The sequence below is a fragment of the Ochotona curzoniae genome, unplaced genomic scaffold, assembly GCF_017591425.1.
Source record: "Ochotona curzoniae isolate NIBS_2020 unplaced genomic scaffold, NIBS_Ocur_1.0 scaffold_4506, whole genome shotgun sequence".
Classification (NCBI taxonomy): Eukaryota; Metazoa; Chordata; class Mammalia; order Lagomorpha; family Ochotonidae; genus Ochotona; species Ochotona curzoniae.
Window position 1 is genome coordinate 40,841,882 of NW_024467119.1, and position 27,505 is coordinate 40,869,386.

General features: G+C 44.4%; 1 protein-coding gene across 1 annotated transcript in view; it reads right to left on the reverse strand.

Annotated features, from left to right (window-relative positions):
• The window catches only part of MANBA (mannosidase beta), a 90,674-nt gene extending 65,722 nt beyond the window's left edge, over window positions 1–24,952 (reverse strand). Inside the window, exons 1-4 of the mRNA XM_040966770.1 lie at window positions 24,640–24,952; window positions 5,553–5,647; window positions 3,508–3,613; window positions 2,534–2,704 (exon numbers count right to left, since the gene is read on the reverse strand). Coding sequence (XP_040822704.1) covers window positions 2,534–2,704; window positions 3,508–3,613; window positions 5,553–5,647; window positions 24,640–24,816 — 549 coding nt within the window. The 5' untranslated portion in view covers window positions 24,817–24,952. The remainder of the gene's footprint in view (window positions 1–2,533; window positions 2,705–3,507; window positions 3,614–5,552; window positions 5,648–24,639) is intronic.
• Between the last annotated feature and the right edge of the window lie 2,553 nt (window positions 24,953–27,505).

Sequence of the window (27,505 nt, forward strand, 5' to 3'; positions counted from 1 at the left end):
TGCTAGAATGCAGGACAGTTCCAGTTCTGATAAAAGTTAAAAATGGAAAGAGGGCCTAATGCGATGGCTCAACTAGCTAATCCTCCACCTGTAAGCTCATGGATCCCATCCCAGCTCTGCTTCCCATCCAGCTCCCTACTTGTGGCCTGGGAGAGCAGTGCAGAACGGTCCAAAGCCTTGGGACCCTGAGCCCACATGGGAGACCCAGAAGTTGTTCCTGGCTCCTGGCTTTAGATCAGCTCCGTTCCAGTCATTGCCACCTTTCTCTGTAAATCTGCCTTTCCAATAAAAATAAATTTTTGAAAAAAAAAAGAGGGATAGAGAGAAGCAAAATAGCACAACCTCTAGAATTCAAACCACTGCATCATTTGAAGCCAAAGGCAGTAAGTGAAAAAAATGAGTCTTAAATAGAACGTAAGTTACATGAATATTTCAAGAAACACTTGAGTGCTGAGTAATGCCAAAACAATACACTAAGACCATTCATTTATGGTATTCTGAACAAATGATTGGCAATTTGATACAGATTGAATCAAACATAACAAGGTACAATTTTTACCTTAGTCCTTATATTTAGTACATAATTTAATAAGTCCATCCAAAACTTAATGAGACCATCAGAATTTAACAGCTAACACATCAGTTTTACCTAAAGAGTACTAAAAAAAAAATGCTTAATATTTTTACCATGAACTTGGTGATTACATCTGTTGTTAAAAATAAAATGTCAGTGTTATGGCAAACAAGGTTAGGCTGCAACTTGCAAAACCAGCCTCCCAATTACAGTACCAATTATACTGGCTGTTACACTTCTAACTCAACTTCTGCTAATGAACTTAAGATAACAGATTACGGCCAGAAGTACCTGGCCTCTGCTACCACGTGGGAGACCTAAATAGATTTTCTGGCTCCTGACTGGCCTGGCCCAGCTCTGGCTGCTGCAGCCACTTAGGGAGTGAAACAGAGGATCAACAATCTCCACCTCTCTCTGACACTCTGCCTTTCAAGCAAATAAATCAATATATCTTGGGAAAAATTAAGAATAGAATGGACAGTTAATACAGTTGTTAGTAGGGTCTTACGGATATTTTTACACTCGTGTTCATAGCAGTATTCTCTACAATAGGCAAAAGGGGGATACAAACCAAATGTTTAGGAATGAATGACAGGATAAACAGGATGTGACATGTATACACAATAAAATGTCACTTAGACATTAAAAGAAGTTCTGACACTGCTACAATATGGATGTATCTTGAGGACATCATGCTATGTGAAACAAGCCAGTCACAAAAAGATAAATGCTGTCTGGTTTAGTTACATGAAATGACTAGCATAGGTGAACTCACAAAAAAAAAAAGGAGGATGGTGTGTGCAACTGGAGTAAGGGGTACTGGGGAGCTATTTTTTAATGAGTATAATTTGAATTTTGCAAGATGGGAAATTCTAGAGATTGATTGCACAGTAATATACTTAACATTATTAATTTACACACTATAAAATGGCTAAGGTGGTAAATTTTCTGTTACCTATACTTAAAATTATTTAATCAAAAATATTTTCAATTGAAAGGTCACATTACTGATAATCCAAGTATGTATTAGAATAAATTGAAGTTCTCTAGACTGAAAGCAGATTTAAGAAAAATAACCACATCTGTGGATTTTATCTTTTTGCTTAGTTTTATAAGAACCTAGCAATAGGAGCTGGAGCTATGGGGTAGTGCACTTAGCCACCACCTGCAACTCTAGTTTCCTATACGGGCACCGAGTCCCACTGGCTCCACTTCAGATCCAGCTCTTAGTTAATGTACCTCGAAAAGCAGTGGAGGGGGTCCCCAGCACTATGGCCTACTGGTTAAACCCTTGTCTTCCACATGCTAGGATCCCATACAGGGCACTAGTTCGTGTCCCCACTGCTCCACTTCCCATCTAACTCCCTGCTTGTGACCTGGGAAAGCAGTGGAGGATGACCCAAAGCCTTGGGACCCTGCAGTCACATGGGGGACCAGGAAGAGGCTTCTGGCTTTAGATTGGCTCAACTCTGGCCATTGCAGCCACTTGGTAAGTGAAAAGCAGTGGAGGATGACCCAAGTGCTAGGGCCCCCTGCGCCCATGTGGGAAACGCGCATGAATATGCTGGTTATTTCCTGACTTCAGTCTGGCCAAACCCTGTCTATTGTTCGCTCTCATTGGAGACTGAATCAGCAGGTGGAAGCTCTTTTTCTGAGTCTCTCCCTGCCTCTACCAGTTAGTCTTTCAGATTTAAATAATAATAATAATAATATAGATATAGATATAAATATAATATAGATATAATATAATATAAAATAAGATATAGATATAGATATATCCCATTACCAGTCAAAAATTTCCTCTTTCTGATATTGCCTACGTTCTGAAGCATATTTCAGGGAGAATACTTAAAGCTGCTTTACAGAAACTCAGGTAGTCTGTCATACTTTTCAGGCTTCCCTCGAATGCCGACACGGCCCATCCTCAGTGCAACAGCCGCACATGTGGGAGAGCGTTACCTTTCGGATAAAGTTGACGTGACATTCGCCTTTCTGCACGGCCGGGGGACAGTTAGGTGGCACCTTGTAGTTCCGGTACGCGTTGCTCCGCTGGGCTGCATACAACACCGCAGACTGGAAACGCACTTCAAGAGAGTTCACGTCTCTGACCACGTGAGTAATATCAAACCTCTGAATTAAAGACAAAGAACCATCAGCCCCATGCTGTATGTGGAATTGGTCCAGTGTGTAAAATGCCAGCGCAAAAGCCACAAAAATGCATTATGATCTTTCAAATCTAGGGCGTAGAGGCTGTCCAAAAAAGTACAACTTAGTTGCCCATTTTCAGTTATTCCTCAGCGCAGTCTGCTATCCAAATGCCGATTTCTAGGTTTCTCCTTCTATTTTGACGGACAGAATGATGACTTTAGGGAAGTAGGGAGAGCAGAAAGTACCTCTAGCCCAACAATGTCTGGCTGCTTGCACGTGGCCTTGAACTGCCAAGGATTTCCTAGACGCTTCCTGACAACCCGACTCTCCGGTATTCCCAGCATGTATTTTTCAGTCAGGAGCTGTTTTTGCTTTGAAAAATCTACCCTTGAAAGGAAGGGATCAGGACAGGACCTCTGAATCTAATTAGTCCAGAAAGCAAAGGACATTTTTTTAAAGGATGTTTTTGTTGTTGTTGTTGTTAAGTCATTTGTCAGTTGTCATTTTCCATGCAACTGACTCAGAGACAACAACATCACCTGTCAACTGTGGATACACCACTTAATGAACATTTTACATAATGAGCTTGTTGTGGTCCCACAGTAACACAATAAACAAGCTACCACTCCAGTAATGTGGCAACTGAGAAATAAACCTAACCCAGTGCTTCAAAGAGCCTATATTTTATGCCATGCCCAATTAAGCACTTGCCTTTCTCCACTCTCAAGAACACACACAGATACTTGACAATGAGTTTTGCAGTCTTGTATCATTAATATACTTACATACTCATTGAACATGTTTTCTGTTTTCCCAATAGTGACATTATTGAAAAGAATTTTTGCAACTGTATCAACTCCATCAAAAACCAGATTTATTTTTTGCCATTTGCTAAAAAAAAAGAAAAAAAAGATTTTTTAAAATCAGATATAGAAAACACTAAATCAGCAAGTCTTCATGAGTTAAAAAGTAAAGAAATTTTACATATTTCACCAAAAACAATCCCTAAGAGGCGATTTCTGAAGTCAAGGATGTGGTGTGGTATACAAAGATGCTGCCTGGCCCCAGCATATCCCATATGGGCGCCGGTTCTAATCCCAGCAGCACTGCTTCCCATCCAGCTCCCTGCTTGTGGCCTGGGAAAGCAGTCGAGGATGGCCCAAAGCCTTGGGACCCTGCACCTGTGTGGGAGACCTGGAAGAAGTTCCTGGCTCCTGGCTTTGGATCGGCTCAGCACCAGCCGGTGCACTCACTTAGGGGGTGAATCATCAGACGGAAGATCTACCTCTCTGTCTCTTTCCTTCTCTCTGTATATCTGCCTTTCCAATAAAAATAAATAAATCTTAAAAAAAAAAAAAAAAGCTGCCGCCTGAGACACTGGCATCTGTTCAAGTCCAGACTGTTCCAGTTACAATCTAGATCCCTGCTAAAGGCCAGGGAAAGCAGAAGACAGCACAAGAGCATCAGCCCTTGCCACTCACAAGGGGGACCCAGAAGAAGCTCCTGGCTCCTGGCTTCAGCCTGGCCCAACATAGGGTGCAACAGCCTCCTGGGCAATGATTCTGTCACTATAACTCTGATTTTCAAACAAATAGTTACTGATTTAATGTTTAGATCATATATTGACATTGAAGGAATATGTTAGTTGCCATAAAATCAAGAGAACTTTTAATTTCCAAACATGTTAATATTACAAGTTAAATAATAGGCACACAGTTGTTCACAAACTGCTAGAATTACTGATGCCAAAAGAACACACTAATCAACCTAGCTTGAGTCCCCAGCTGCCGGCTCCAGCCCTGCAGTCATTTGGAGAGTGAACCAGTGCTAAAAAAATAACTGAGCTGTGTATTTTAAATGAGTGAACTGTATGCTCTGAGTTACACAGTAACAAAACTGCCACTTTTATAACCAGCAGAAATGCATGAGTGGAGGGTAGATTCTCTAACAGTCAAACCAAAGCAAGGCAATGCTAATAGCATCGGTCGTTTCTGTTGTCCAATTTGAGCTGAGACGCTAAGCAAGAATCAAGTGGCCAAGTGGGCTCTGGGGAGGGGGTGCAGGCTTCGTTCCAGGGAGAGGCAGCACTCAAAAGTATTGACACAGACAAGTGGAGACATTCAGACGTCACTTGCCAAGCCAAATAAATAAATAAATAAATAAATAGTCTGTCCTTGAGTGAACTAGACCATTACAGGAGATACTCTAAGTATTATCTGGAAATAGGGTATGAAACGCAGGAACCCCATGACCCTGAGTGCTATCCTCAGGTCTTACTCCTCCTGGAAGAGATTCATAAATAACACTGTAAAGTTTACATTACAAAAATAGGACTATTCTCATTTGGCAATATTGGTGCTAAACACATTTAGCAAAACGTACTTGGGTTACACTCTGGCTCCTATGAAAATATTTGCTTACAGGAACATTAGAACGTTACTGACCACAATACCTACACCTTTCCTCAAAGCCTCGTAACACAGTACAAGGCCAAAGTCACAATCTCAGTGGCTGGTTAGCATCAAACAACAAATGATCAATCTCTGGTCCCATGTAATAACTGCAGATAAAAGCCACTCCACTGACCTTAGGGAGTAAGCTGGAGAAAATTCACCCAGGGTAACATGGGATCGGTGTGATCCCATAACCCCTGGAAAAATGACCCCATTAAGACAGCTTTTTAACTCGTTAGTGGTGTCACCCTCATATACAAACCAGAAACTATATATTTACTGCTACAATACAAGACTGTACTGTGTCTTAATTGTCCAGTAGTCAAGCTAAAACAAAGAGGAGAACAGCCCAATGTAACATTTACACATGCTCATACCTTATCTCAAAGGGAATTTTAAATTCCTTGCTGTAGGTCCAGTTATCCAAAGAAATCCACCTGTACTCGAGGTCATTAAATCTATAGTAAGGATCCTGTTGGGACAAAAGAAAAGAAGGGTAAGTAGATAAAGATGCAAAAATAAACCAAGAAAACAAACACGAGGGTAGGCAGCAAGCATTTGGCACAGTTCAGGTGCTTGCCTAAGACGCCTGCATGCCACATCAGAATGCCTGGTTTGGGTCCCAGGCCCTCTGCTCCGGATTCCGCTTCCTGCTAGTGTATACCCCATGAGGCCGCAGTGATACTTCAGCAGTTGGTTCTCTGCCACTCACTCAAGAAACCCAGATAGAATTCTGGGTTCCTGCCTTCAGCCTGGTCCAGCCATTGCTGCTGAAGACATTTAGAGAGTGAATGGGTAGACTGGAGATATTTATCTCTCTCTCAGAAATAAAATAAAATCAGTACGTTTTCAATTTAAAGTAAACACAAGGGCCCAGCACAGTAGCCTAGCAGCTAAAGTCCTTGCCTTACACACACTGGGATCCTATATGGGCGCCGGTTCTAGTCCCAGCAGCGCCGCTTCCCATCCAGCTCCCTGTTTGTGGCCTGGGAAAGCAGTCGAGGACAGCCCAGAGCCTTGGCACCCTGCACCCGCGTGGGAGACCCAGAAGAGCTCATGGCTGCAGATCGGCTTAGTTCTGGCTGTTGCAGCCACTTGGGGAGTGTGTCAACGGATGGAAGATCTTCCTCTCTGTCTCTCCTCCTCTCTGTATATCTGAGTTTGCAGTAAAAACAAATCTTGAAAACAAACAAACCCCACACCTCGCAGATGTTGGAAGACACTTTTCTGATGTACAGTTAGCATCTCATTGCTGGTTGTTTTTACTCTGGTTTATTGCTGTCATTATCCACGTTGGCCTCCAGGGGGAGCATTTCTCTACTCTTCACAAGTCAGCAAAACACCCACTTCCTGGAAATCATTTAGCATTTCCATTGTAGTATCTCATTAAGTGAGCAGAAAAAAAGGGCGGTCATGACAGAATGCACAGGCTCACGTCAGCAAACTGCAGGCCACAGGCCAACTGCAGCTTGCTGCCTGTTTTGAGGCAAGCTAGGCAAGAACAAATGTCCATACATAAAGCCTTAGGGAAGCACAGCTATCCTGCTGCTTTAGCTACCATGTTTAGCTGTTCACAGAGGCAGAGGTGAGTAGACACGAGACAGACCACGTAACTCAGGAAACCTAAAATATTCAGTGTCAAGTCCATCACTGAGAACACTGGTCCACTTCTGCCAGGTACTCACAGGTGCTGTCCCTATGCATCGTCCTCCTCCATGCCCTCCGGTAATCCTTAATTTTCTCTTCCTACTCATTTTGTACCCCTCCCCCCCCCCAAAGGGCTCCCACACAGCATAAAGAAAGTTCCTCTATCTGCAAGCAACTGCACACAGAGAAGGGAACTGCCCGAGGACAGGTTCTGCTGTCCATGAGAGCAGCGCCACACTGATTCCTGGGGACTGCAGCCCACGTGGAGTAAGGAACAAAACAAACAGAAAGCCCCTCTTGTCTGGGTTGCACACAGCAAGGAGCAAGATGACCACAGCAAGTTGGCCAAAGCCAGCTGAGGGGCTGCTTGGGGTCTAAGTCCACAAGAGGCACGAACACAGTGCTTGGGATGGCTCAAGATCTCAGCCATCTGACAAAACCTGAAAGGAGAATTTCAAGACGCTATGAGGGGAGCAGTCAGCTGATGAGAATTATTAGCAACAGTTAATGAATAAGCTAACATTTTCACTGGAGCCAACAGTGACCTTTCAATCTGTAAAATGGCACTGGCCAGGCCCTTCCTTTTTTTTTTTTTTTAATATTTATTTATTTTTATGGCAAAGTCAGATATCCAGATAGAAGGAGAGACAGAGAGAAAGATTTTCCATCCATTGGCTCACTTCCCAAGTGGCCGCAATGGCTGGAGCTGAGCTGATCTGAAACCAGGAGCTAGGAACCTCCTGCAGGTCTCCCATGCAGGTGCAGGGTCCCAAGGCTTTGGGCCGTCCTCTACTGCCTTCCCAGGCCACAAGTAGGGAGCTGGAGGGAAGTGGGACTGCTGGGATTAGAACCAGCGCCCATATGGAATCCTGGCGTGTGCAAGGTGAGGACTTTAGCCACTAGGCTACCGTGCCAGGCCCCTGTTTTCTTTTTCTGCTCCTCCCACACCCAGGACTCAGCCTTTCCAAGGAATAAACATAGAATATTTTTATGGGATGAAGAGTCATCTAATTATTAGTCTCATCATGTGTCTCCACCCAGCCCTATTTATAACTCCATGCTATGGACTTAGTCCAGAACAGTAAAAAACATCCTGAGAAGAGGAGCATGAGGGAAAATCAGCCACAAGGTGCTAAGCCCAGGGTGAGCTGACTGTTGGGGGCACAAGCCCCCTACCTGTCTCCCAGCCCCTTGCAGGAGGGAGCTGCATGTTGAACTTCAGGAGGAAACTTCCGAGCCACATATATATATATATATATATATATATTTTTTTTTTTTTTTAATTATGTTGCATTATGTGACACAGTTTCATAGACTCTGGGATTCCCCCAACCCCTCCCTGTGCCCTCCCTCCATGGTGGATTCCTCCACCTTGTTGTAGTATTACAGATCAAATTAAGTCCAGATTCTTTCTTTGCAAACATATACCAAGCATAGAGTCCAGCATCTTATTGTCCAGGGAAATTCAACTGTTTCTTAGGGAGACCATCTCTGGTCTGAACGTAGAGCTGGCAGAATATCATCCCGATACATTTAATTTTTTTCCACACAAAATTTACATGTCAGAAGTATTCTCCCACATGAAAGAAGGCAACGTGGGAAAGCTCCTCACTGTCCACTTCCAAAAATATGACATTGTGGATGTTTAACAAAATTTAAGGCGGGTTACTACTCCGGACTGTGCTGTTACAGCAGGTCGCAACAGCTCAGATCAAACCAAAATGGAATCACGTGTTAAACACTGCATGATCAAGGGGAAATGCCAAGCAGATAGATCTCCAAACAGACCAGCTTTCCCCCAAAACAGGAGATTCTAGTCTAACATAAGTTAACATAACAAGGGAGTCTTCTCTACTCCAAATCTCACAAGAAAGGCAACACGAAGGAAGTCAGCGTTAGCCAATCTGGTTTTCTTCCTGGTATCATCACTTCCTGGTTTCCACCTGACAAAGTCCACTTCTGCCCCAGCAGGAGCTCTCATTCTTTGTCGTAGAATAGAGGCTATCTTGATTGATAAATCATAAATAAAGGTTAATCAGAACTTTAACTAAACCTGCTTTGTCTTTTGGTGGGAAAAAGGCAAAACTATGCAGACAACAAAAGCTTCCAGAGTAAGCAGGGACTAGGAGGGAGGGAGAGATGAATGGGCACTGGGGATATCTAGGATGGAAAATGATTTTGCATAACACACCAGCCACAGGTACATTTGTCCAAATACACAGAATAAACAACCAGGACTGTATCCAGTATAATGATTGGGCTTTGGTTGAAATGCTGTGTCAATATAGCCATCAGCTTTAACAGATGGACCATTCTGCTGGGTTTGTTTATAATGGGAGGCTCTCCATGACGGGGAGAAAAATAAGGAGGCATGTGGGAATTATCCCCATTTTCTGCTCAACACTGACATAAATCCACAAGTAACCTAAAAAAAAAAAAGTTTAAAAAATTATCTAGGGCCTAGTGCAATAGCCTAGTGTCTAAATCCTCACTTTGCATGCACTGGGCTCCCAAATGGGCACCAGTTCATGTCATGGCAGCCCTGATTCCCATCCAGCTCCCTGCTGTGGCGTAAAGAAGCAGTCCAGGATGGCCCAGAGCCTTGGGAACCAGCACCCACCTGGGGAACAAGGAGGTTCCTGGTTTCAGATTAGCTTAGCCCCGGCGATTGCATTCACTTGGGGAATAAGCCAACCAACAAAAGACCTTTATCTCCTCCTCTCTGTAAACCTTTCTAATTAAATAAATCTTTTTTTAAAAATCTATTACCATTCATACCCCCAAAAAAGTTGTAGAAATTTGTGTTGCATTTTAGATAATCGCTCAAAAATGTTAATCACCCAAATTAATTACGGTTAAGATTGGCCTGACCCCTTTTCATAATCATAAGTTTCTGAGTCCTATTTAAAGCAAACCTCAGGGCTACCTATTATGACTGTAAACTTAAAGCAGTGGCTAAATGATTAGGCAAACACACGGACCTTATCACCAAAGATAATGTCAATTTTTAACAATTTCACCTTCGCTTAAGCACTCAAACATTTGTATTTTTCTTGAGAAGCATTTAGAGCAAATAGCATTTCACAGAGGAAGAAACACTCTAAAAGCTGAAGTGACTGTCCTCGGGTGGCACAACCAAGCAGAAGTACATTCAGGAACGAAACCAACTCAGTCCCACAACCAGGACTGTATCTTGTGTCCTATAATCGTCACAGTAGCAGAACATTCACCCCTCTTTTTGGCAGGGCTGTTATCGCTCACAAAGAGTTCAAGGTTCAACGTCAAACGACTGCTCCTCCGTGCTGGAGTGCTGACTCAGACCCGGAAACCCAGCGCCGGAGTCTGTACACTGAGTCATCACCTCATACTGCCCTCACCAGCACAGCCACTGGCACGGTTACAATGCCGGTGCTTCTGAAAAAAATGGGAACCATGAGACGAACATGCCACGTGCATGCCTGAGCTCATTTCAGCTCATATTTACATACGTCTCATACTTCAACAAACCGTGTGTAATCGGAGCATGCCAATAACAGTCAGCCTCGTTTTCTCACTCAGTCTCCAGACTCTTCCAATTATATCCACCTAGACACTATGGCTACTTAACCAGGAATAGCTTTTCCACACCCAAAGTCTGCTAATGCCTGACTCCACCTCATACATAAACTACTACTGGAACTAAGTAAAGGACGTCTCCATAATGTGCATTTACTGGCATTGTTTTCAGGAACATTTGTGCAAATATACATAGACACACACACACACAGAAGTAAATGTCAAGAATATAGTCATTCAAAAATAAGCAACACTAGAATTAATGTGAACTGCAGGACACACTCATCACCGACACTTTGAATGCACCAACTCTTAGCGGTGAATCACTTGACTTGTGCGTCAATGAAGAACAGAGCTAGCTGTGAGAATTAATGTGAATTGAAAAAATAACCGAAACTAAATCATATAGTGAGACACAGAGGTATTTGGTAAAACCTCAATTTATAAAAAGGAATGAAATGATAGTTTAGAAATAGTGATTATCTGGTGAGTAGGCATGCAGTGGGACTGGGAGAGGCAGGGGCACTGCGATTGGCAATGTGCAGGTTCAATCGCGGGGTACACGTACACGGGCATTCGCCGAGTTGTTACACCTTAAAAACAGTGTGCATATCAACTTCCCACACATCAAGTACTTCATCATAAAAAAAATAAAACGCAGAATCAGACAGGCATCTGATTCTGCAGTCACGACATCCTTTGAGATGCACATCTCACCTAATGGAGTTCTTGGTTCAAGTCTTGGCTCCACTTTCAACCTAGCTTCCTGCTAATGCAGAACCTGGGAGGCAGAGAACCAACCATAGGGTTACTCTCACCCATGTGGGAGACCAAGATTGACTTCCAGAACCCCTTGCTTCAGTCTGGCCCAGTCCTGGTTGTTGCAACCATTTCAGGAGTGAACCAGAAGATCACTCACTCACTCACTCATTCTCTCTCTCTCTCTCTCTCTCTCTCAAGGTGAGCTACTGCATTCCACTATGAAGCAGTTGTACTATACAAGCCTTAGTCGAACACAATGCCACATGACAAGTATTACTTCCCAGGTATCTAGAGAGGTACAGTAAATGAGTAAGTCAGAATATTTCAGTCAGCCTAATATGAGTTTCTCCTAAGACCCTTAGGTGAGCAAATACTTCTACTTCCCTTCTAACACAGTCTTAGCGGAAAAGGAGTTACAATTTAAAAATGCTTCCAGCTTTCTAATCAGAGAGGCTACAACTTGAACAAGAAAACAGAAAAAGCAAGTTGCTTCGCTCCACTCCTGCTAAGTGTCAGGCAGTGAGCCTCAAGGGACTCCGAGAACACACAGTGACAGGAGGTGGTGCAGACGCCTCACTGTAGCTGTGTTCCTGGAACCAGACTTCAGGTAAGGTTTGTATAAGCGCCTGGGGAAACTCCAACCAGATGGAATGTCAAGAGAGCAGGCAACCACAGCCCATGGGAGGGAGGATGGGGAGGTGAAGCGTGCCACAGAGGAAGCGCCACAGAGGAAGGTGGGAGTGTCCAGGCAGTGGGGAGCTGACAAGTAGAACAGGAGTGGGGAACAATCCTTTTCCCATGCTTCAAACCCTGGCTTAGTCCTAATTCCCCCGGGACCTTGGGAAGCACCTAAAGCATCTTTCTACATCTGCTGCTTGATTCTCCAACAGCTAACCATCGCATTCACACACTTCCCAGCATCAGTCGGAAAACTGCAAGAGATAATGACACAAGTGTTGAGAACTGTTCTTGCAACAGAGCCCACAAACAACAGCTATCACTTCTGTGACAGGTACTAAACAGAAGATTTCTATATAAGTTAAAAAAACATCCTTATAAAACAACACAGGTGGGCCCGGCGCGGTGGCGCAAGTGGTTAAAGGTCCTTGCCTTGCACGCCCGGGATCCCATATGGGCGCCAGTTCTAATCCCGGCAGCCCTGCTTCCCTTCCAGCTCCCTGCCTGTGGCCCGGGAAAGCAGCGAGGACAGCCCAAAGCTTTGGGAACCTGCACCCGCGTGGGAGACCCGGAAGAGGCTCCTGGCTTCGGATCGGCATAGTATCGGCCCGTCGCGCTCACTTGGGGAGTGAATCATCAGACGGAAGATCTTCCTCTCTGTCTCTCCTCTCTGTATATCCGCCTTTCCAATAAAAAAATAATAAAAATAAATCTTTTTTAAAAAAAAGCACAGGTAATCTTCACACAGTGTAGGGAAAACAATGTTCTGAAAATTCTATGCATGGATTTCAAACACAAGGAAAATTATCTTTTATTTTTCACCAATGTTTTAAAAAGGATAATTATAAACCACTGTACCATCCCAAAAGGTGATGAAAAATGAAAAAATTTTTTAAAAGATTTATTTTCATTACAAAGTCGGATATACAAAGAGGATGAGAGACAGAGAGGAAGATCTTCCGTCCGATGATTCACTCCCCAAGTGAGCGCAATGGCCAGTGCTGTGCTGATATGAAGCAAGGATCCCGGAGCTCTTCCAGGTCTCCCATGCGGGTGCAGGGTCCCAAGGCTTTGGGCCGTCCTCGACTGCTTTCCCAGGCCACAAGTAGGGAGCTGGATAGAAAGTGGAGCTGCTGGGATTAGAACCGGCACCCATATGGGATTGGGCGCGTTCAAGGCTAGGACTTTAGCCACTAGGCCATGGCGCCGGGCCCGAGAAATGAAATCTTAAAATAAGCTTATTTTATTGCCAAAAAAAAAAAAAAATAGCCTCATGGCTAAATCCTTGCCTTACATGCACCATGATCCTATATGGGTGTCGGTTCATGTCCAGATGCTTCACTTCCCATCCAGCTCTCTGCTTGTAGCCTGAGAAAGCAGTAGAAAACAAGCCAAAGCCTTGGGACCTGCACCCATGCAAGAGACCCAGAGGAGACTCCTGGCTCCTGACTTCCAATCAGCTCAGCTCCAACTGTTGTGATCACTTGGGGGTGAACCAGCTGATGAAAGATCTTTCTGTCTCTCTCCTACTCTCTGTAAATCTGACTTTCCAATAAAAAAAATAAATCTCAAAACAAAAGTCAATGAATTTGATTTTTATAATAGATATTTTCCATGAATTTTTGAAGGCCCCTCACCTATACAGAATGTTAACATCTGCAATAGGAACTATAAATCTACACGATACTTGTCCATACGTGTTTACAATATCTATGACAGAACAAAACAAACTGGTTAATGACTGCTTATTTTATCATTTATATCATTTACCCCTTTATTTCTGTGAAGGCTTTCCTTTTATCTGAAAAGGCACAATTATAGAGAAGGAAAGAAACAGAGAATCTTCCATTCACTATTTCACTCCCAAAATGGTTCGAGCAGCTAGAGCTGAGCTAGTCCAAAGACAAGGGCCTAGAGAAGGGGCCCAAACACTTGAGCCATTTTCCATTGCTGTCCCAGGAGCATTGACAGGGAGATGGATCTGAAGTGGAGCAGCTGGAATTCAAACTGGTGCCCATATGGGAAGCCAGTGCCACAGGCAGGGGCTTAGGCTGCACCTGACCCATCATTAAAATTGATCTCTTTTTTTTTCTTTAAGGAGAAATCAATAAAGTAGCTCATAACAATAGAAATGAGTAGTGGAGGTGGAGTCTAAGGTCTTCCTAGCATTTGCAATGTAAGAGATGGGAAGAGAGGAGAAACAAGATGGTGGAATAGGGTAAGGACACATTTAAACAGATGGAGAATCATTAACCAGGATGAAGCAGAGAGGCCACAATCCAGGGAAATAGGAGAGGACAGGCCAATGGCAGAATGACGCCTAGAGACCCGTGGACATGGGGAAGCAGCAGAATATCCCAGCAATGGTCAACAGGCAGAACTCCACCAACAGCCAGGTGGAAAGGAGAATCCACTGGGAGCTCAGAAAGCAAACCCAGACACAGAACTGCCCATCTACTGATTTGCTTGATTCAATCATGAGCAGAAACAGGGTGACAGAGCCCAAGCAGGCAGGTGCAGGAACAGGGTGATTTTACAGCTCAGGCTCCCACCAGTGCCACATCGGGCACATTTCTGTGTACTGAGGAAAAGGCTATAGCAGGGGGCGGTGCCAGAGGAACAACAGCGAGCTACAGAGATGCTGAGCTGGGACAGAACTCACTTCCAGCTCAATGTGTTGCACTGATCTCACAGCGAAAAGAATACCAACTTGGCATCTTACAGGTTTACTCAAAACAAGCCCACATGGCCATTGGCCCTAACGTCCAGCACATTCTGGCAAGACCAGCACTGCTGACAACCCCATGATTTAGGACAGCTAATGGCTCACTAACCCCTGGACACTGCTTCAACCAGGACTGGGAGTAAGGCTGTGCAGGCAATGGTGCGGCCACAGCAGTTTCACAGGGGGTTGGAAAGTGTTGAGCCAGGAGCTAGGAATGTGGAGACCAAGGTGGAAGCCCAGCACAAAAGCCCAGGAATTAAACTTGCTGGAGGGAGTGTCACAGTGACTGTAAATGAAAACCAGCTACTGAACACAATCAGGAAATTCAACTTGTAGATCAGTGAGCACCACAGCTTAGAACGGGCCTAAGGAGAGGAAGCTGCTAAGCAAAATGGCAATGGCCAAGAACAAAGACAGAAACAGAGGCACAATGAATATTCCGGCAAAGGAGCAAAAGACTGTCAACCTCAAAGGAAGACATCAAGGAAGTGGGAGATAAAAAATTTTAAAAACTTGTTATAAAGCTTCGTAACAACAAGGAGAAGCACACACAGGAGTTCCAGGAAATTTAAGCAATATATCACACAGGAAATAGCAACACTGAAACAAAATCAAGACAAATTATGAGAAATGAAGGACACTTAGAGCACATTAAAAACTCAGTGGAGGACCCGGCGCAATAGTGTAATGGTTAAGGTCCTCGCCTTGAACGTGCAGGGATCCCATGTGGGCACCGCTTCTAATCCCGGCAGCCCCATTTCCCATCCAGCTCCCTGCTTGCGGCCTGGGAAAGCAGTCGAGGACGGCCCAAAGCCTTGGGACCCTGCACCCACATGGGAGACACAGAAGCAAAGTTCCTGTCTCTTGGCTTCGGATCGGCGCAGCACCGGCCATTGCGGCTGCTTGGGGAGTAAACCATCAGATGAAAGACCTTCCTCTCTGACTCTCCTCCTCTCTGTATATCTGCCTTTCTAATAAAAAATAAATAAATCTTTAAAAAGAAAAAAACAGTGGAAGGCCTCAGTAATAAAATGAGCGAGGCAGAAGAATCTCAGGATTGGAAGATAGTTCTTGCCACATGGGGAAACAATCAAGCTGAAAAGTGGAGCTAAATCAAGCTGAAAAATATATTCAAGAATTAAGAGATATTGCTTAAAGGCCACATATAAGAGTAATGGGAGTTCCAGAAGAATCTGAAAGAGGCTGGCTTTAAAACTGTATTCAATGAAATCGTAAAGGAAAACTTCCCTAATTTGGAGAAAGAACTGGGAAACAACATCCAGGAGGGGCACAGAACTCCTGATAGGGTTGACCAAAAGTGATCTGCATGGCACATTATGAGCAAGCTCTCTTCTGTTGAACACAGGGAAAAGGTCCTTAAATACACATGTGAAAACATCAGTTAACATGTAGAGGAATCCCAATCAGACTTACAGCTAACCATACAGGCCAGAAGAATATGGAGTGGCATATTCCAAATTCTAAGAGGAAAAGATTGTCACCAAGAATAACATACCCAGCAAAGCTTTCTTTTGTCTTTGAAAATGAAATAGGGCCCAGCGCCATGGCCTAGCGGCTAAAGTACTAGCCTTGAACATGTCAGGATCCCATATGGGCGCCGGTTCTAATCCCGGCAGCCCCGCTTCCCATCCAGCTCCCTGCTTGTGGCCTGGGAAAGCAGTCAGAGACAACCCAAAGCTTTGAGACCCTGCACCCGAGTGGGAAACCCGGAAGAACTCCTGGCTCCTGGCTCCGGAACAGCTCAGCTCCAGCTGTTGCAGTCACCTGGGGAGTGAATCATCCGATGGAAGATCTTCCTCTCTGTCTCTCCTCCTCTCTGTATATCTGCCTTTCCAATAAAAATAAATAAATCTTTAAAATAAAATGGCAGGACCAAATTACTACTCATTGAAATTAACCCTGGATGTAAATGGCTTAACGTCATCACACAAGCATCAAATTAGCAGACTAGATCACAAAACAATTCTGTGGCCCACAGGAGACAGATCTCACCCACAAAGACACACAGAAACCAAAAGTGAAAGGGTATTCCAGGGTAATGGAAAATAAAAACGAGCTGGTGTAGCCATTCTTTTTTTTTTTTAAAGATTTATTTTTATTATTTTTTAATTGGAAAGGCGGATATACAGAGAGGAGAGACAGAGAGGAAGATCTTCCGTCCAATGATTCACTCCCCAAGTGAGCGCAACAGGCCGATTCTATGCCGATCCGAAGCCAGGAGCCTCTTCCGGGTCTCCCACGCGGGTGCAGGTTCCCAAAGCTTTGGGCCGTCCTTGACTGCCTTCCCGGGCCACAGGCAGGGAGCTGGAAGGGAAGCGGGGCTGCTGGGATTAGAACCGGTGCCCACATGGGATCCCTGCACGTTCAAGGCGAGGACCTTTAACCACTTGCGCCACCGCGCCGGGCCCTGTAGCCATTCTTATATCAGATAATATAGACTTTGATGTGAAAAACATTAAGAGATGAAGGACACCACATAATCATCAAAGGATCCATTCAGCAAAAAGAAATCACCTCACTAGTTTCTTGGGATGCTTTCTTTTTCATCTCTAATTTTACTTTTTTTTTTTTGCTAGTCTAGCTAAGAGTTGTTTTGCTCATCCTCTTAAAAATGGGCTCTTTCCTGTTGCAATTTGCAGGTTTTTTTTAGTTTCAATTCCAATTACTTTTGCTGCGAATTTTTTATCATTTCTTCCTGCTTATCTTTGCTTTTAAATAAGTCCTTGAGATGCATCATTAGATCATTTGAGTTACTTTGATTTTTTTGTAAATGTCCCTTTCAATATTGTTTTTGCTACATCTCATGGAATTTGATATTTTTGTTTCTATTTTCATTTTTTCAAAAAAAAAAGTTTTCTTATTAGTTTCTTCAGTGACACACGGGTCATATAGTACCATCCTGTGATTCAAGAAGGTTTTTTATTTTCTTTTCCATTTCTTCATAAACAACATGGTACTGAATGACCAATGTGTTGAACTTCATGTTGTAAATTTTCTATGTTTCTTCCTGTTGTTAATTTTGCTTCATGGCTTTCCTTTTAAGGTGATGTATAGTGACTGTGTAATGGAGATTGTCAGACCTAGATGTGAGGATTCAATATAGTATGTATCTCTGCTTCCAGATCAAAGACAGATTCCCAATGAAACTGTTAGCTCTATCTTGACAATAAGATGCTGGACTCCCTGCCATTGTCCGTATCTACAATATCAGGATAGACTTGAATGGCAAAATGTTTATGAAGGACTATGCTATTCTAATAATATAGGGTAAATCAGTGGGAAGGAGGGTATTTGGGAAGGGGAAATTTCAGAGCCTATAGAACTATATCACAAAATGATAACTTAAAAATTAGTTAAATTTTTAAAAAGAGGTGGGAAGAAAAAAGAATAATAAAGTATATGGCACCAACATTCCAGACATAGTAACGTAACAAAATCCTTGGGATTTTATTAGACGCAGTCACGTGTATAGAAGACATTTAGGCAAGAGCCATCTGAAGTCAGGAAAAGAGGTGACAGTTAGAACCAAACATCCAAAGAACCTCTGGCTCAGAGGTCATGTTTGAAATGAAGGGACTTTCAAAAACACGGAGACCAAAATGAGAAGTGATACATCAATTTACCCTCTAAGGAAAGGCTTAGGCCTGGTGAAGATTTTTAGCCGATGGGATGTTGTTGATGGTGTCTTTTGAATAACTGTATGCTTGCGCTCTTATCACTATTCTCATAGAAAATATTTAAACAATAATTGGGGCAGGTGCTGTGACAGAGTAGGCTAATGCCACAGTGCCAACATTCCATATGGGTGCTGCTTCAAGTTCCAGCAGCAATACTTCCAATCCAGCTCCCTGTTGATACGCCCCAAAAAGCAATGGGAAATGGTCCAAGGCCTTGATCCCCTGCACCCGTGTGGGCTTCAGACCAGCCCAGCTCTGGCCACTGTGGCCACTTGAGAAGTAAACCAGCAGATGGAGGAACTCTCCCTCTCTCTCTCTGTTTTTCTCTGTAACTCTGCCTTCCAATAAAAATAAGTAGTCTCTAATAAAAACCAAGAATTGATTTCATTTATTCTCTTACCAGTAGGATGCAAGGAACAGTGAAGAGTATCTGCTTTGAATCCTTGTTCCAACATTCATTAGATGCATAACCTTGAGCAGCGACTCCTGAGCCTTACTCAGTGTGTATATCTTTACCAAAAGACTGTTATAAAAATTACATGAACAAGTACACAACAAAGGACCAAGAATAGTCCTCTAGCCAGCAAGTCGTCACTGCTGCCTGAAAATGAATCTTCTAGAATAGGTTGACAACATACACATACATGTAAGAAACAATGGCAGCACCACCCAGAAACTCATAGTGCTTTGAGTCTCATTGTTGGCTTGGTCTGGTCTTGGCCATCATAACCATCTGGGGAGTAAACCAGTGGATGGAAGATCAATCTGCTTATCTCTATTTTGCCTCCTCTCTGTCACTTTGCCTTTCAAATAAGATTAGAAAAAAATTTAAGCTTTACTTATTTTTATTCGAAAAATCAGATTTGCAGGAAGGACAGAGAGGAAAATCTTCCATCCAATGGTTTATTCCCTAAGTGGCCACCATGGCTGGAGCTGAGCTGATCCAAAGCCAGGAGCCAGGAGCCTCTTTCAGGTCTTCCACACGGGTGCAGGGTCCCAAGGCTTTGGACTGTCCTCAACTGCTTTCTCAGGTCACAGGCAGGGAGTTGGATGGAAAGTGGGGCCAACAGGACACAAACTGGCAGCTATACAGGATCCCAGCATGTGCAGGGTGAGGACTTTAGCCACTAGGTTACCAAACTGGGCCCATGATAAACATTTTAAACCAATCAAGATTTTATCATATATACACACATAGGTGTTTTATATATGCATAAACAAAAATATATGAATATTTTAAGATCTCATAGCTCTCTTCCCCAAAATTCAGTGATGTTAATTAATTACTATTTGTTTAAATTTAAAATTCAGCTATTAGCTAATTTATCTCCTTAATATCACACACTTCACTGCTATTTAAGCAATCAGACTTTTGGAAGATCTTTAAGTGGGGTTTGGTGATAGCCTATTGGCTAAAGTCCTCGCCTTGGATGTACCAGGATCCTATATGGATGCTGGTTCATATCCCAGCTACTCCTTCCCATCTAGCTTCCTGCTTGTGGCTTGGGAAAGCAAGCGAGGATGACCCAAAGCCTTGGGACCCTGCACCTGTGTGGGAGACCTGGAAGAGGCTCCTGGCTTTGGATCAGCTCAACTCTAGCCATTGTGGACACTTGGGGAGTGAACCAGTGGATGGAAAAATCTTTGTCTCTCCTTCTTTCTGTAAATCTGATTTTCCAATAAAAATCAATAAATCTTTAAAAAAAAAATCTTTCGGTGAATCCTTTCCTAAGACCTTTCCATGTCACAACATAAATGTACCAAATAAAGAGGTTACCATAGTGGTACGGTGGGTTTATACCACCATTCCATATCAGTACACCGATTTTCATCCTGGCTGCTTCACTTCTATTCCAGTTCTCTTTTAATACAACTGAGAAAGAAGCAGAAAATGGCCTGAGTGCTTGGGTCACTGCCATCCACACAGGAGATGTGGATAAAGTTGCAGGCTCCTGGCTTTGGCCCATCCCACCCGCAGGCATTGGGGCCATTTGGGGTGTGAATCAGCAGATGGAAGTTTGGTCTTCCTGTTATTTTGTCTTTCAAATAAATAAATAATTTCTATTATGTATATTAACATCTCTATGGAAGGCAAGGTTAGTATAACAAAAAAAGTATCTGCTGTTTTAGGAATATGTTTAATCATTCTTGGGCCCAGCAGCGTGGCCTAGTGGCTAAGGTCCTTGCCTTGAACGCGCCGGGATGCCATATGGTCACCAGTTCTAATCCTGGCAACTTCACTTCCTCTCTATCTCTCCTCCTCTCTGTATATCTGACTTTGTAATAAAAAATAAAATAAATCTTTAAAAAAAAAGGAATATGTTTAATCATTCTGGACCATATTCACAAGATATCTTACTCTAAAACACAACAAAAATACTTCATGAGTGATGGTAGTATTGTGATTATGCTAAATATCCAAAAAAGGCTTTTAACCATAAAAGAAAAATTGTCGGGCTGGTGTGCGGTGGCATAGCTCAGGTCAAAACTAAAACTTTCCTTGGCTCCTTTTTCTCACCTCCCACATCCAATTTATCAACAAATCCAATCTGACAATTGCTACTGAACCTTCACCTAAAATGTATTCCTTCAGCCACTCTCACCATCTCACTACCTCCCTGGTGCCACTGAGGCACTGTCTTTTGCAGCAGAATTGCCAATCTCCTAGCTGGTCTCTATTTCCTTTCCCCTGCACTGCAGTGTTCACGAATCAGCCAGAGTGTTTCTTACACCTTGCAAGCCCTTCCTGACCTACTCCGGAAGCACACCACGAGCTCAGCTCCTGCCCTGCCCTCCGGCACACAGAGCTCCGGCTACACGGCCCACTTCTCACATGGCCCACTTTCCGTTCCTGGGACCGGTCCGGCACGGTTCAGGGACTGTCTTCCCCCAACTCCTTTCTCTGCTCCCTTTTAGCTAGGAATGTGTTTTTCCTTCAAAGTGACCTTCTCAAAAAATCTCTGCTCAGAGGTCACCTGCTCCAAATGGATTTCTCTCTCTTTTTATTAAGATTTATTTATTTTTATTGCAAAGTCAGATAGGCAGAAAGAAAGATCTTCCGACTGATGATTCACTCCCCAAGTGACCACTCCAACCACTTTTTAGAAAATAAGGATTTTTTTTTTATGTGAAGGAAAGAATGACAGAATCCTCATCTGTGGTTCACTCCTGACATGGTTGCATTGGGCGTTTGGTCAAGCTCAAGTCAGGAGCCTGGAACTTGATCTGGGTTTCCCATGTTGCCGGGGCACATTACTAAGTAGCTGGATCAGAAGTAGGATGGCTGGGACTCAACCCAGTGCTTGGAAATGGGAGGCCTGTGTTGAAGCTCATAGTTTAGCTCACTGCAGCACAGCGCCAGACACAACACCCCCCCCCCTTTTTTTTAATAGCAATTCTTTTCAACCTGCCTCCCGGTCATCTATTTTTCTTCAGTATACATCCCGTCCTCATGTTTTTCTCTTCCCCCAGCACATCCTCTTGCTGTAAGACCTTGTTTTCAGGGGGCCAGCACTGTGGCACAGAGGGTTAAACCACAGCTAGGGATGCAGGAATTCCACATGGATGCCAGTCGGAATCCTGACTGCTCCACTTCTCATCCACCTCCATGCTAATGTGCCTGGGAAAGCAGCAGAGGACGGCCCATGTGCTCAGGCCACTGAACCCATGTGGGAGATTCAGAAGAAGCTCCTGGCTCTTGGCTTCAGATTGGCCCAGCTCCTGCCACTGTAGGCATTTGGGGAGTGAACCAGCAGATGAATGCTATCTCTGTGTCTCTCTCTGCAACCCTACCTTTCAAATAAATCATTAACAAAGCAAACCTCGTTTTCTTCACCACTCAAGTTCAAGCATGTAGAACGGTGCCTGCCACACCATAGGTACTGAATGAATATTTGCAGGATGATTTATGTGAATAACTAACTCGGCTTACGTAAGTTTCAAGTTCAAAGATAAACAAGGGGTCTAGCGCTATAGCCTAATGGCTAAAATCCTCGCATTGAATGCACCAGGATCCCATATGGTCGCCAGTTCTAATCCTGGTAGGCCCATTTTCATCCAGCTCCCTGCCTGTGGCCTAGGAAAGCAGTCGAGAATGGCCCAAAAGCCTTGGGACCTTGAACCCGCATGGGAGACCCAGAAGAGGCTCCTGGCTTTGGATCTGCACAGTTCTGGCCGTTCCAGCTGCTTGGGGAGTGAATCAACGGGACAGAAGATCTTCTTGTCTATCTCTCCTCCTCTCTGTATATCTGACTTTCTAATAAAATCAAATAAACCAATCTTAAAAAAAAAAAGACAAACATGGTCTTTGACCCACTGTCATCTATCTTTAGCCAAAAGAGTGTTCCTGAAGTCAACAGTAGAAAGGATGTTTATCAAAAACTAGTGAGATTCTATCACAACAGTAATTACATTGATAGCCGTCCCTTCCTCTAACCTAGCAAATGCCCACTCCATCTCTCCATCTCTCATCTCACCACCATTGGAGACCCACATCCACATTAACAAACTTAGTTTTTCTAACAATGACTGAAGAGTTAACAGACATTGTGCACAAGGAAAAGCCAGCCTCGATACCATACGAGCAACATTTCTCACCAGGTAGTACCTGCTTCCTCATATAGAGCCCTACAACAAGGACCGTTAACTTTGCTGAAGCCACTCATTATTTCTCATTGGTTTAATTCTAATTAGCCAATCGAGGCAAGACCCGACAAAACAAACCCAGGCATTTTGAAAGCAGGTGTAAGCAACAACATCAGCTGTGCTCCATATCATAGCTAGCTTTTTAACGAAAGGTGAAATACTCAAATTTGAGAATAATTTACTTAAAGAGCCAGAGCTGTGGCATAAAACAGGTAAAGCTGCCACCTGTGCCAACAGCATTCTACATAGGTGCCACTTTGAGTCCAGCTCCCTTGTTAACATGCTTGGAAAGCAATGGAGGTCGTCCCAAGCCAGGATGCAAGGCCTGGAAAAAGCTGCTGGCTTTGCTTCAACCGTTCGGAGAGTTGAAGAATTAGCTCTGCTGGGCCCGCGTAATAACCTAGCTAGAGTTCTCACTTTGCACGCGCTGTAATCCCATATGGGCACCGGTTCTAAGCCTGGCAGTCCCGCTTCCCATCCAGCTCCCTGCTTGTGGCCTAGGAAAGCAGTCAAGGACGGCCCAAAGCCTTGGGACCCTGCATCTTGGCTTCGAATCAGCACAGCTCCCACCATTGAGGCCGCTTGGAGAGTGAATCAATGGACGAATGATCTTCCTCTGTCTCTCCTTTCTCTGTATATCTGACTTTTTAATAAAACTGTTATAAAATACAAATTTTTTTAAAGAATTAACTCTGCCTTTTGAAAAATAAATTTTATGAATTATATATGTAGATAAATAGTGCTCAATGTTGTTTTCAACCCTCATCTCCTTCCTGATGCATTTTAGAAGTGTAACTAAATCATAAAGTTTACACAGCTTTTTAACTTCAGTGACATGGCAGTCAAATAAACAATGGTAGAGCACTGACAGTCAACCACAGTGCTTCAGACATGCACTGTGCCCTAATATGCAACACAGGCTCAGGGTCGGATCCTAAAAGCCTGGGTTTCCTAGCGTATTTCCGTCATCTCAGCTGCTGTGAGATTTTGAGACTATTCTCTAATTTCTTTTGGCTCTACAACACCTGCCATCATGCATAAACTTCAGGTTAGAACACCTGCTCCATAAAGCTGTTTGTGAGTACAGTGCATTCAACCCACAAGTACATCAAGCACAGATACATCCTGTTCCAAAGGCCAAGATGCAGGAAAACCAGGTGCAGTGGATGGAACAGCAGCAGCCCCAAGCTGTTCGCCGAACTGTTCCAGGGTCGCCACCTGGGGAAGCTATGAGCGCAGACACACACCCCACACATCCCGAGCACAAACACGGAACATGATCCCTCCTATCCCGGTCAGCCCCCAATTTTTCAGCCTTGACAATAACACTGATACATCAAGTTTTGCTCACGCTGCTCAATCCACGTGTTCTGTGAGGAATCTCTAACTTCTTCCGGCTTAACAGAGGCAATGAGAAATCGAAACGTTCCTCCAGGATCAACTTTTTTTCTGTAACCGCCACCGTAGGCACCTCAGTGACGGCCCGTCTTTAGCAAACTCGCTACAGTAGCCTGCCTACTGGTGGAAATTCTGGGTCTCACCCTAAACTTCCGCTTTCCAGAGTTACCACTGCCCCAGCATGGCTCGGTCAGTCTCCACCCGAGCTCCATTCCTCCGGCGTATTTTTCCCCTCCACAGCACCAGCTAGCCGCAAAGGGGAAGTTGGTGCTCGGGGGTTACCTAGCTCTTCCTTGTCCCCTGTCAACACGAGGGGAACCCGGGCGCGGACTGACCGTGTCCCGCTGCACACGGTACCTGAATCAGGCCCTGCTGGAACAGGGCGCTATGCACGCAGCCAGGGACCGTCCCGAGCAGCTGCACCGAGTGGTTCCCGCTGTGGATCCTCCAGCTTCCCCGCAGGCTGTAGCTGTGCGTCTCGGCGGGGGAGCCTCTTGGGCACAGAGCAAGCAGCAGGAGCAGGTGCAGACGCATCTCGGGAGCCAGCGTACGCACAGGGTTGGTTCCTCTCGCGGTCGGAGAAGCGCGGGAAGGGGGCTGGCCGGCTCTCGCTCTCGAGGGCCGTGGGCCCCGTCCGAGCCAGGCTCCACCCCCAGGTCAGCTGAGTGCGCCCGAGGCAGCGCCGGCTGCGGAGAAACTCGCCCGGCCGAGTGGTGGGGGCTGTAGCCCCGGTAAACGACCGCGGAGCTCTACGGAGTCTGGCTTAGCGCACCTTCCTGCTGCTCCGATAGCTACAATAAAAGGCAAACAAACCAAACCTTGCCCGCTCTTCGGGACGCAAAATGGCACAAAGTCACAGAGAGGGAACCTGCAGTGTGTGGAGACTACAGCTAAGCAGACTCCTCATTCCTCTGGAAAACCAAAACAGGGAGACAAACTACCTTTCCGTTCCCCGCCTCTACCCTCACCCCACCTCCGAAGCGTGCTATGACCCTTGACTATGCCTCCTGGATATCTGGCGGCGATCACGCCCACCTCCCTCAGCTCCACCTGCTGACCTCAGAGCCCGCCCCAAGCTCTCCACGGGAAGTCAAGTGCTGCTGGTGCCTCATTCGAAACACGTGAGCCAAAATCCTTCAGTTTCTAAAGCTGCGAAACTGCATGAGTTAGGGGCCGTCCTTAACAAGGCCACGGAACCCAAGAAGTGCCAAACCTGTTGCTGGTCTTATTTCGGGTCTAAGTCCCACTTTTGTAGTGAGCCTAGGAAGATGAGTTTCACGCTACAAAGCAGATGGACTGATTCCTATTTTTACGTTATCTGCATTAATTTTCTCCTTAGGAAGAACTCCTTTCCCTCAACCTGAGCTTTGTTTTGCTTGATAATGGCGCTGGAATTTCCCCCAATATGTAGGCTCAGACTAGTTTTGAAGCCTCAGCAGTTTTTACAAATCCAGTATCTTGGCTTAGAGACTGGATTTTGCAACCCACGCCCCTGACTTCCTGAGTCCAAAGACATCAGCTGACTTGCTCGTCAGATCATCAGATGGGGCAGACAGAATCAAAGCCCTTCTCCTCCAGCTTCTACCCTGCTGTTAGTGGGGCTGGTTGACGTGGATGGAAGAGGGGCTACAGCTGGTTGTAAGCTTTCCTGGCTCCAGGAGCAGTGTCTTACAGGAACAAAACTCTCCATTCAAATACAACGTAAGATATGGCATGATCTGACCAGCCTGCTCTGTGTGACACTGATAACAAGGCCATCGGAGTGACATAGGAATAACTTCATAAATCCCACAGTTTCCAAGCCAGAAAATATGGATATCATCTGCTCTTCTACTAAGAGATATCTAAATAATGTTTTAGAAAAGTGAAAATACATTCCTCTTTTCAGTCTGGAATATAAGCAAGGCCCCGTTCAGGTTACTACATTTTGAGAACAGAAAACGTCTGAGAAAAAGCAAAATCCTTCTTGAATGTTCCTCCTAAAGCTGCAATAGGCACAGGTGACAGGAGAAAGCTTTCATATCTCTCTCTCTCCTTTTTTTCTTTTTAGTTTTTTTGTTTGTTTGTTTTCAGTTTTCATCTCTTTAGAGAATAATGTTTCATCCATGATTTCCTGGAAGAATAAATCCTTTTTGAGATACCCAAAAAACTTCTCAACTTATGCAATTTAAATGCATGGCATCCAACAGAATATTAAAATAGTCACAGATTTGATTCTGTCTGCAACTTCTTCTTGTATACATGGATTCCATTTTGATCACCTCACTGATACTTCCCCAGATTGAGGGTTTTTTTTGGAAAACTCATAGTTCCCTGACATAAAGAGACAAATAAGGCCTACAGAGCTAAAAATGACAGACCAGGCCAACATCCTGCCCGTTACAGCAGACCGACCGGGACTGCTAGGCTCTACGCCGTGTCAGACACTACTTCCACATTTCTAATACTTGTGTATAAAGCTGGAAAGCTCATCAAAGCATCGTGATCTATCAAGACCAAAGATGTCCCAAAACCATGAGCTAAGTGGAAGAAAACAGAACCATATTGGGATGTTAGCTGGATGTCTTTCTTTATTCCCAAGGGTAGGAAAGGTGGCCCAGAAGCATTTCTAGGAACACTCCAATCTGAGACTGGAGTTATGTTGCAACACATTGCAAACAGCACCTTAACTCAGTGGACACAACACCGACCACACTTCTTAAATTTTAAAATGTGATATTGCATTTCAAGTGTCCCATAGCCCCACTCTGGACATCTATAAGAAATAGAAATTGAGGCCATGGGGGCCCAGGGCAATAATAGCGTAGCAGCTTCAAGTCCTCGCTTTGCATGCACCGGGATCCCATATGGGTGCCAGTTCCAATCCTGGCAGCCTCACTTCCCATCCAGCTCCCTGCTTGTGACCTGGAAAAGCAGTTGAGAATAGCCCAAAGCCTTGGTACCCTGCACCAGTGTGACAGACCCAGAAGAGGCTCCTGGCTTCAAATTGGCTCAGCTCTGGCTGTTGCAGCCACTTCGGGAGTGAATCATCCGATGGAAGATCTTCTTCTCTGTCTCTCCTCCTCTCTGTATCTGACTTCCCAATAAAAACTAAAATAAATCTTAAAAAAAAAAAAAAGAAAAGAAATTGAGGCCATGGTCCCTGGCAGGGCCCCACACTGCTAGCAGGGCCATTAGATTTGCCACTGGTATACAAGTGTGGACTGTGCTGCGGCAGGAGTGA